This window comes from Camellia sinensis, chromosome 8 (genome assembly GCF_055761805.1).
Source record: "Camellia sinensis isolate YWXY chromosome 8, ASM5576180v1, whole genome shotgun sequence".
In the NCBI taxonomy this organism is placed as follows: Eukaryota; Viridiplantae; Streptophyta; class Magnoliopsida; order Ericales; family Theaceae; genus Camellia; species Camellia sinensis.
This window is the reverse complement of record NC_138968.1, coordinates 108,309,980-108,322,135: the sequence shown is the minus strand read 5'-3', so window position 1 is coordinate 108,322,135 and position 12,156 is coordinate 108,309,980. Positions and strand designations below refer to the sequence as shown.

Here is a 12,156-nt window from a genome sequence, read left to right as displayed (position 1 = left end):
GCCCAGAAATAACAGAACGCATAAGCGTAGGGTAACAGAAATAACAGACGTATGGACTCAAGAGGTGACTCGTACAGATTCTAGAGGTGGCTCCCACCAAGGTGTAGCACTTAGTTCCAAACAGCACTTTGTTCCATACCAGAAAACATCAGAACAGATTAATACAGATAAACACATTCTTCCCATTAATCACATAAATAAACATAGATAACGTAAGTTTAACAAAACGTGGCCGATAATTGTTAGCAAAAAGGCAAACATATTTTACAGCTTGAACGCTTTCAATCATTTACATGAGTTAACGTAATTAGTTTACGTTTAACAGAATACCAATGACAATCGTTAACCACCAGTATAGCATATCCCACAGAGAGTACATATATCATCACACTATTATTTGCAAGGACAAAATAATTTATCCCATACTAGTCTTGATTGATCATTGACAAAACAGAATGATTCGCAATACCCAAGCATCATTATACCCTTGAATTATCGCACGCCCTTAAGATTAATTTATGGATAATAAAACATTAATACTGTCTTTTAATCTCTTTAAACGGATATCTATGTCACAAATCATACCTTAAATCAAACAGAAGTTTGTATCAAGATCTCAGTAAACGGGGTTTACTTCCATGAATACAATTCTTGTGCGAAATCACAAATAATTTATAAGACATGGCACATTACCGATAAACAATAACCATAGTCGGAATGCAGAATGAGTTCAGAGTCATGTTGTTATGTGCTAATTCTTTCAATGCTCACATCGATTCCCAACCAACACACATGTTACCATAATTGTTCAGAGAGAAGAAAATGTCATTACCAATAATGATTAACGGTAAATAACGTACATTTGAGGTACTATTACTCACAATGTTGTGATGACGTGCTACTTCCTCCCGGAGTGTGTCCTGCACACATTCAAAACTTGTATATAAATAATTCACTACCTCAATTTCATGATTTTACTTTCAATTTGAGCAAAGCCATTAATTATCATCATGAATCAACTTAGGGTTTTTAAGAGAAATTAAACCTTTTTCACAAAACACATTTTATTCTAACCCTTCTATTACTTTTACACCCAAATTCATAACCCAAGATTATAACCCAACAAATGATCCCAACTCTCTTCAAACCCCAACCCCCATCTCGTGATTCATCACAATATGCATAAAAAAATGTAAACTTTTGTATTTATATAAAGAAAATACCACGAATATATCCATAAAAGGGGATATTGAAAGAGAACTAGAAATCTCTACCTTTTGAAGCCAAGAGATGACGACCCAAAAACCAAAGGCGACGAAGCCGCGAACCAATCGGACCTAAAGGAAGCTTTTGACGAGATCTACACTTTTTTTCAAAGGACCACGGTGAAACAAACACTCTAGGTGAGTAGATCTAGAGATCTTAGTGCCCCTCAAAAGTAAGGCGCAAACCAGCCCAAAAATCTGGAAAAAAAAACACGCAGGGGTCGACCCTTCGGGCAGAGGTGTCGACCCTCTAAGAAGAAAAACAATCTGTGCACCAAGCATGGTGTCGACCCCCAGACAGGACATGGTCGACCCTAATTTCCAACAACCAACACACACAGATTCTGCAATATACAAGGGTCGACCCTTCCCAGACTGGTGTCGACCCTTGTGAGCAGCAACAAGCGGGAAGTGTCGACACCAGCAAGGCTGGTGTCGACCCTAATTTCCAGCGGCACTCCCAGGAACATTACAACATGCAAGGGTCGACCCTTAAGTAGGCTAGTGTCGACCCCAAGGCAAAATTTCTAAGTTTCCGAGGAACTTTTAACCCGAACAAATGTGAACAACCAAACCCAACAAGATTAAATCGGATTACACTCCTCCAAAACCAACATTCACAACTCCAAAGACTCCCAAAATGAAAATAAGGGAATTACATACACTCTCCAAAGGATTTAAAGGATGCGTGTGTTACAAACTCCCCACCTTAGGAAATTTCACTTACTTAACCATAATTTTTCATGGGATTTCACAGTAAACATTTTAAAAGCACAAAACAAGGGCTGAAAATATATCAGAAAACATGAACGTGGGTCGGGTTATTACATATTTCAAAAAGAATTGCTGAAAAAGTTCTTAGGCTTGATCCTCAGGATTCGGCTCCTGAGGATCACCACTACCCAACAAAGGAGCAATTGTTTGGCAATCTTTGGATTACCCCACAAACACATTGCTTGTTGGGTAGTGGTTATACAAGTTTCAAAAACTCATTTCAAGTTCCTCAAACTTATGGGCTCGTGGTTTGTACTTTGCCACATTGAAATTGGCTACCGTTTTTGCTACAAACATAAGAGGTAAAGGTCAACCACAAATATATTTTCAGTTGGTGCCAGATCAAACCTCAACCACTACCAGAGGACCATACTATGCAGAGCTTCAACAAGGAAGTTTCCTTGTGAATTTTGCTACATCTCAATCAACGTTTAAAATAATTCCCATCAATTTTCCCTCCATTGTTAGCACTGCATATATAAAATTAGGTAGTGATGGACATTTGAAGATATTCCATCACAGTAATGCCAATGGGTTAAGAGAGATTGTTGATTTTATTACCCATGATTTAGGTGAATGTCGACATCCTCACCACTGTGGTGAATATGGCTTATGCAGAAAAAACCAGTGTAGTTGTCCCGTAGGCATTGATTGGGTTCGATATTTTGGGCAGACACAGAGCCAAAATGGAAAACATCAGCGACTTAGCTTCAAATACCCTATATGGGTTGCTCTAGGATTACTACGCCCACCTCCCTTTGACCAGAAGCACTATCTTGTTGAAGTTAGAAATGCAAGCTACTTCAACCTCATCAACGAAGATGCTGCATTTCCAAATATTGATGACATAGATATATGCAAAGAGATCTGTCTGCTAATTTGTTCCTGTGGTGCAGTCTTTTTCAGGTATAACAATAATGTTTCAAATGGATATTGTTATATCCCATCCATGGTATTGACAATTAGAGAAGGGCAAGTCCCAAACCACAGTTTCACATCTGCAACATTTGTCAAGGTCCAAATTCTCTATAAGGCAGAAAACAAACAAGTAGAAGGCACTGTGCCTAACACGTCTCCACCTACTTCATGAAGAAATTTAAAAGCAATAATAGCAAGTTCATGTACTGATGCCCTTTTAATTTTTGTTGTTATAATTGTTACATGCTTTGTGATGTTGTGCCCAAGCTGCTCAGAGAACGAGGAGGATTGTATGAAGCAAGTTCCAGGAAGTCTAGTGAGGTTTTCATATGAACAGCTGTGTGTTGCATCAAAAGATTTTAAGGAGAGATTGGGAGGTGGAGCATTTGGAACTATGTTCAATGGGATGTTGGAAGATGACAGTTAGATTGCAGAGAAGCGTTTGGGTAAATTGGGCCAATGGATGAAGGAATTCTTTGTTGAAGTTGAAACACTTGGACACATACACCAAGTTAATGACTAATGGCTCTTTGGATAACTGGATTTTCTGGAATAACCAAAAACCTTGCTTCAATTGGCAAAGGTCGGAAGAAGATTATACTTCACATAGCCATTGGGCTGGCTTACTTGAATGAAGAATGCCGACAGAGAATAATTCACCTCTATATAAAGCCACAAAGCATTCTCTTGGATGAAGATTTAGTGCCAAAATCTCTGATTTTGGGTTATCCAAGTTGATAAACAGAGATGAAAGCCATGTTTTGACCACAATGAGAGGAACTCTTGGATATATTGTTCCAGAGTGGCGACAAGCAAGAGTCACCATCAAAGCTGATATTTATAGCTTTGGAATTGTTCTTCTTGAGATAGTTAGTGGCCGCCGAAACTTTGACAGCATGCAGTCAGGATCTAGAAAACATCTGCTTCAAGTGTTGCAGGAGAGGGCTGAGTATCAACTACTTGACATGGTAGAAAACATGGATGAAGGAGTCAAACAATATCATGCCGAGGAGGTGGTCAAGATGATAAAGATTGGAGCTTGGTGTTTGCAGATTGATCAGTCAGGAAGGCCTGAAGGTTTTGGAGGGATTGATGGAGGTGGATACAAACATCAACTACAACTTTACATATGCAACAACATCTTCTTCGACAGTCAACAACCATGCTTCCACAACACCACCAGCTTCAATTCTTTCTAATCCTCGATGAAAGCAGAAGTTAAGGCAACCAAATAACTTTTGTAATTCAGTTCTGAATTTTGATTATTTGGACAAGTTGGACTAGATTACATGGGACTATTAGGCCATGATTAAATGTTCTTTGATTACCAATCCTTTAGGATTATATGTTCTATCCTATGTCTAGAATGCTCCTAGATTAAGAAGCGATTAATAGAATCATGTCATAACCCATGTTCATTTGAAATCACTAGACATGGATTGCATGGTGTAATGACTATAGTTTAAGGATATTTGATATTTTAACCACTAAATCTAGACCCCCGTCAATCCCCCGTTTTCATATCCCACTGTCCTTTAGGGACTCAGTAGTCCCTCAAATGGAGGATATACAGTTTGGGAGGATTGTTAACCCAAAAGTCCACTTTTATATCTAATCGTAAAAATTCAGTATTGACCAGGATCAACCCAACAAAGATTAAGTTCTACATCTACAACCTGTTTGGACCATTGCAAGTCATATGAACCTATTTTAGAGTATAAAACAAGATAGCCATTACAAGTCATACCCTTCTTAAATTACATTAATATGAGAAAAGTTGCTAATGTTGGATGAGTAGGGACAACGCTGTATTTTGAAAACATAGGTTATTTGATGGCCTAAAGAATGAGCAATTTAGGATTTTAAGGGTTAAATTGATGGTTAATAGGTAGAGAAAGGGATTAGGGTTGATTTAGGGGTGATTTCATGGGGTTTTGAGGTTGAAAATCTCACTTTTAGAGGGCTGTGAATAGTAATATGAAAATAGTAAATTGGAAGGGAAAAAAAATGAAAAAGATAGATCTAGAAATTACTCTTAGAATCTTTAGGCATCACACCCAGGGTTTGATTGCATCACACGATCCATAAAGAAGCTTCAAAAGCTTTTAAAATTCTCTAAAATATTAACTCTAATTATAGGGTTTATTACACTTTCTATCCCTAAACTATAGTCAAATTGTCTATCTAGTCACTGAACTATTGATTGAATCTACAAAATCTGTAAATTTATTAAGTTCCTAAAATATTTAATTCAAATCTATTTAGTCCTTGAAAGAATTATAAAATTAAAATATATGCCCGTAAGTATTATAAATTAGTAAAAAACCCTAATAATCAAAATTTTCTTAAAAAAATTACATTTTTTTTATTTTCTCTTTAAAAGTATTTTATTTAATTGTGTGTTTAAATTAGTATTAGAGTCTAATTTCTCAGTATTGCCTATAAAATTATATGAGTAATAGATATACTGAAAAACTAGAATTAGATAGTTTAAATAATAACATTTTGTTACAAAAAATAATAGGAAAAATAATATATTAATTAAATTCTATAAAATAACTTAGCGAAAAACTTAAAAATAATCAATTAGAAATTATTTCTGACGTATAATACTAGATAAAAATAAGCACATGTAGCCATTTTAGAATATAACTAACAAAATACTATAGATAATACATTTACCCTTATAAAGGAAATTCACCATAAGAGCTAATGCCTACTTTTTAAAGACGGAATAAAAATTAAAAATTTTTTGAAATAAAATTTTAATTAGATAGGGTCTTTTACTAATTTATATATTTATGAGCTTAAATTTTATTTTTGTTGCATTTTCAGGGACTAAATAGGTGTGATTTAAATAATTTAGAGACTTATTAGATTCAATTGCTAGTTTAGGGACTAAAGAAACTTTAATCTATATACTTTAGGAACTTAATAGACTAAATCGATAGTTTATGGACTAAGTAGACAAATTAGCGATAGTTGAGGGTATAGAGTGTAATAAACCCTAAATTACAAGCATTGTATGGCTTTACACAGAATTAGGAGACTTTCTAAACCAACTAAACAAACAAACAAACAAACAAACAAAAAGAAAACTGCTACAATATCTTTGACTTTCAAAATCAATTTATGACCAAATAAGAAATATAAATAAAATCTAATTAAATAACTTGACCCACAAGGGGAGACCTAAGTATAAAAATTACCAAAATACCCTTGATTTAAAAATTCAAGAAAATATAAAATAATCATAAAATATGACTCTAATAATACTAGAAATATAATTATGAATGACTCCTATCAGTTTTTCTTTTAAAGCATGTCAATTTCTAAATATCGTCACTTCTTTGAATTTACTCTTCTTTGAGTTTCTTATACTTTACATCAGTTGCATGCATGCTTGAGACAAACTAAAAACATAACAGAAGGGGAAAAAAAAAGTAATTAAAGCATGGGATAGTATCACATAGTTGTTAAGTACAAAGATCTGCAAGTCCAATCAGACCTCAAGTACCTAGGAGAAGAGAAAAACTAATTAAAATGTCAAAGAGTAAGATGAGAGATGATAAACAATTAAAAGAAGACACAAATGTAGACATCACACCTAATGACGGGACACATAATATTCCAAATCAAATATAATTTTTTTATATATATATTTTAATATGTGGATCCATCACTAAGCTCAATGTGTTGAGCAACTCTTATCAATTAAATTTAGGGCAAACTTCACTTTATCCCCCTATGGTTTAGGCCATGTGCGGATTACCCCCCCTCCGACTTTTAAATATCACCACATAACCCCCCTGTGGTTGATGGAGTAATGTGCACCGTTAACACTGTGTATGGCAGATGTAAAAAGACCAATTTGCCCTTATATATATATATATATATATCTAAGCTTGCTTACCATTTTGACTTCCAACAGTCGTGCATCTGTGAAAAGGAAAGTGAAGAGAACTAGGGTTGTTCAATTGAACGATTCAATAAATTAGGGTTGTTCGATTGAAAAACTTAGGGTTTCAATCGAACAAAATGGTGTATAGATTTGAGAAAGTAGGGCTTCGATTGTTCGATTGTCACTGATTTGGAGATTTACGAAGCAAACATAGCCCAAAAGTTCACGAAGAATAAGTTGTAAAGTATTTTTTCGATCATTGCTTTTTATTTTGTATTTCATTCGGCTCGATTTGCTGATATATATATATATATATATAAAATGTTAGTTGATGTACTTTTTGTTACTGTATACTATGGCCCGGTATGTTTTGTATATTAGGGTTTGTGTGCCTCCCTTTTTCGTACTATTAGTGGTTAACTTTTTGTCATGGACACTGTGTTCAATGCAGTTGGTCATATCCTGTTGCTATGGTGGTTTTGTATATATGAAGTTGTTCATATACTGTGGTCCCCTATGGTTGTTTGTTTATTTGTAGTGAATGATGTTAGTGTATTATTTTGTTTGTTTATTGTCATTGTGTTTTGTGTGGGGTATGCACTAAAAAGGTGAAGTTTATCCCTAATCCTCAGTGTATTACTTTGTTTGTTTCCTTCTTCAATTAACTTTTAACTTCATGCCTGAAGAATAGGGTTTTTAATTCTATTACTTTATGCTTTGTATTTTACGATTGTAGGCATTTAATCCTCAGTGTATACTGTTGGCATTTGTATTGTATGACTTTATGCTTGTATATTCTTTTTTTGTTTTGTATGATCTGTTTGAGGATTAGGGATTATTTATTATTTTAGTTTATGTTGGTTACATGCATGACTATATCTTTGTTTAGGGTTTAGCGTTGTGGATTGTGGTCCCAAAATGTATTGATGAAAGTCTTTTCTACTTTAGGAGTGAATGCTGAAAATGTCAGACAAATTCATAATTGTTCAAATGCATCATGGAAGCCATTTTGTCTTTCATCCACATGTTGTTTATGAGGGTCGTAGGGTGAATGAAATAATTAACTGTGACATTGACAAAATGTCCATGTTTGAGTTAAGAGACCTTTATTATGACCTGGTTTGTCACGCCCTAATTTTTAATTACTCGGAAACATTACCCAAGCTTGTAGTTTAGGTCCATTTTTTTTTTTTACAAGTATCCATTACCCTTGAGTAATGGGAATACAATCATACAAGTTCTCTCTCTCTCAATGAATATTACAATGACAACAATACGTGCCAATCTCTTACTGTGAAGCTACAAATAAATAAAATACAAATACAAGTTCCATTACATCTATAATGAAATTACATATAAAAGACACATAGACTTCTTAGCTCTTCAATCACAGAATCCACACTTTCTTCCTGTAAAAAGATAAGAACAACAGGGGTGAGCACTAATGCCCAGTAGGAGTCTCATAGTTCTCAATCAATAACTAACACACAGATAGAAATGATCATGCATGCAGGGTGATACCATATAGTAGGGTGACATTTCATAATTTCAAAATACCATAAGTAAGGTACATTTTTCTCAAAAACTATTTAAACACTTTTAAGAAAAACCTTCAGCCATTAAAAATCATCCCTTAACTTTGGAAAATCATAAATCCTTGTGAAACAACCATATTCAACATTTAAAGGTTATTAACCAATTCCCAAAATATTTCTCATTTAATTTCCATTTTTAATGTTCCTCTTTTTCTTTCATTCTTCTTTTCTACTCATTACATTTATTTAGAACTCCATAACTTCAAGTTCAAGTTCTCTTTTTGATTCACTAACAATTCTCCTATACTCAATTCACACCGTTATTTGCACTCTCAAATTTCATTCAAGGCAACACAAGATTAACAAACCTCTCTCAATTCAGTCTCTTATTTATTTACAGAACAATACTCATAATTTACCTTCATTGTCACATCTAATTCATTAAGTTCACCATCACCAATCCATAATCCAATTGCCACTGCAATTTCCATTCTTTCAATTAATTTCATATCAAATACCGGATCCAATCACAAGTCATCTCTATGAGTCACACGCTTTACCGGTCACAAGCCGGAAGGAATGCCAAACCTCACGCTTTACCGATCACAAGTCGGAAGGAACGCAGAACCTCACGCTTTACCGGTCACAAGCCGTAAGGAACGTAGAACCTCAACATACCATATGCTTTACAGGGCGCTACTCCGGAAGGAAGGTGGAACCTATCTCAAGCGCTACGCTTTGCTGGCTCAAAATACGGCGGGAAACGGACCCTAAGAAAACATCACAATCCATCATTACAATTAGTGGACAATGCCAACACATCTTCCATTATTTGCGTAACACATTAATTCAATATACATCCACCATATATTAAAATTTCATTCACATAACAAGTACAAATATGTTCTACGACCATCTTCATTATCCATTAAATCATTCATTGTTTTGTCACACAGAAATATAACAACACCTCCATAGAGACAAAGATTCATCTTTAAAGTGTTCACAATTCTTGGGTTCAAACTATTTCTTTACCTTTCCATATTATCATCAAGTCTTCAAATTCAATTTTTAAAACACATTGGTTATCAATTACTACCCACGGTTATAAATTAAATCTCCAACATTTAATTTTCTTTGATACAACTCCTTCATATAACATCGTCATATTTCACAATCTCCCATTTATCATTATTCACACTCATCTTAACCCAATATAGACTTAATTTCATAAATTTAATGTTGATTGAAGTATCCTCATTTTTCAAAATAAAACTTCAGAACTAGAGTTAAGTATAAAGTTGGGATTTTAGTTTTGAGGTATAAAATCACTTTCTAATTACACCATAAAATTCTTAAATCTTCATTTCATTATCTTATCACAAATTCCGTATCCTCTATCAACTCCCTCCCACGGATACCAACACAACAGCACCCAACACAACTCATCTCAAACTCAACATGACCCAATACAACACAACTTAAACTCAACACAACTCAACATGATTCAAACACAATTCATTATAGTCCAACACAATTCGGTTCAACATATTATTCAACATAATTCTAAGTGAACTCTTAAACCTTTATTTCATCATTTCACCCCAAGGCTCATTGTAGACACCCCATTTTTGACCATCCTCAAGACTTGGACGTCACCATTTGAACACTCGGTGATTATCCATGTTTGTGTTCGTTTGGAGTTCCCGGAGGTCTCGGCTCGCGCGCTCTGCCTCAGGATCCCCGAACTTGACCATTTAGTGTCTGGTTTCACACCAAGCACTTGTGTTTTGCCTTTGAGAGGCAGGGTAGGGCTTGTAGACCATCCCCACCCACCACCGGCATTGGCTAGAGGCCACCGGCTGGTGTTTGCTGCCACCGGCAATTTACATTGCCGGCTGGCACTGTTTGTTGCCGGTCAGCACTATTTAGTGCCGGCCGGCACTCTTTTTGGCCAAGATGGCATTTTTGGCCGGCCGATTGCTGTTCATCTGCTTTTGCAGATATTTTTAGACAGCTGTCTTGCTTCTGCTCCCCTCCATACACGTGTTATAGCGATCCCGGGTTTACCCTTGTTGTATAGTGATCCGGACATGTGTCCGTGGATGTTGGTAGTTGTTTATTATCTTGTTTACATCCTTTCTTACTTTGTATTTGAGATATAGGATGTGTTGAGCGGGTTTGTTACAGGTTGGTTGAGTTTAGAAACCAAAACTAGTTGCCCAGATTTTTGGCCTGTACGCTCGAGCGGAGGTGTTGGCGCTCGAGCGGAGATTACACCCATTCAGTATTTTCCTGTGCAGCGTTGTACGCTCGAGCGTGGTATTGGCCGCTCGAGCGGGGTTGTCTGAGTGCCGCTCGAGCGTAGGGTTGGGAGCTCGAGCGGAGGCCTGGTTCTGCAAAAGTGCTGGGCGAGTGCATTCTGCGCTCGAGCGGGAGGTTGGCCGCTCGAGCGGAAGTCTGGGAGTGGCCGCTCGAGCGGGGTGTTTTACGCTCGAGCGGACGACTGGGTTTAAGTCCCGAAATTGTGACTTTTCAAATCACTTTTTCACTTTCTCTTCTCTCTCTTACTTTTCCAAAAACACCATTGTTGAGTCTTTCTCTCTAGATACTACCTTCTCTCTAGGTTTTGATCTAGTAGGAGTGATTTACTCACCTTTGGCCTTTACAAAAAAGTTGTTGATCGTCGAGGGCTTCATTTTAATCTGAAAATCTTGGGTTTTGGAGCACGTTGGGTTTTGTCGTCTTCTCCTTTGGGACTCCGAATTTGAGGTAGGGATAACCTACTCCTCTCTATGGGTTTTGTCTTTAAATTTTGGTATTTTGAGATGTTGGGCTTGGTTTGGTAATCTTGTAAAGGTTTGGGGCTTTTGTGTAATTTTACAACGGTTGGGGTTTTATTCATAATAAACCTAGATGCATGTTTGGCATAGAAAAAACGGAATGATTGTTGAATCATTGATGAAAATGGGACCTAAGGGTTGAAATGGTAATTATGGAAAATGGCCTAATTACATTGTTTAATTAATTGGAATAATTAATTGGTGAGAAATGAGGAAATGAAATGTTGATTGAATATCCATTTGTGCATTTATTTTCTGTTTTAGAAATAATTGCTTTGGGCTATCGGTGGAGGATAGTCGAGATTGTTGTAGACAATGTATGATGATTAGGTAAACGAAAACTAATTAATGGAATGTGTCATGGAACTTGACGGGTGATAGAATACATTAATTGTATGTATTGTGTGATTGTATATAGAACCAATTTGTTTATATACGTTATGTGTAGAGGAGGAGATAGGGGATGTACTCCGCGGTTTAGGGGAAGATAGGGGATGTACCTCTAAACCGGATAGGTATTGGGAGGAGATAGGGGATGAACTCCGTAGACACAGCTCATATGCTTGTCTAGAGAAGTGAAGATAGAGCTCATATGCTTATCTTTGTGAAGTGTGGATACAACTTATATGCTTATCTGTGGATATTGTTGATATACATATCTGTTGTAGAATGTGGATGTGGCTTATATGCTTATCGTGGATATTGTTGTTATACATATCTGTTGAGAATGTGGATATAGCTTTTATGCTTATCTGAATGTGAGATATAGTTTTTATACGTATCTGTGGAAATGATGATAGAGCTAGCATGCTTATCTATTGAAAAAGGGAAAATGAAAAGTAATTGGGACTTGTAAATCGTTGGCATAAATATGTAATTTATGTGATTGTATCAGTGTTGACCAACTGTCAATTGCTAAT

At 35.9% G+C, this 12,156-nt stretch overlaps 1 protein-coding gene across 1 annotated transcript; it reads left to right on the top strand.

Moving 5' to 3' along the window:
* Window positions 1-3,727: 3,727 nt before the first annotated feature.
* Window positions 3,728-4,156, top strand: LOC145797959 (putative receptor-like protein kinase At5g20050). Its single transcript, XM_082885399.1, has one exon. It carries the CDS (start codon window positions 3,728-3,730, stop codon window positions 4,154-4,156), a length of 429 nt encoding a protein of 142 aa, XP_082741525.1.
* The last annotated feature ends 8,000 nt before the right edge of the window (window positions 4,157-12,156 follow it).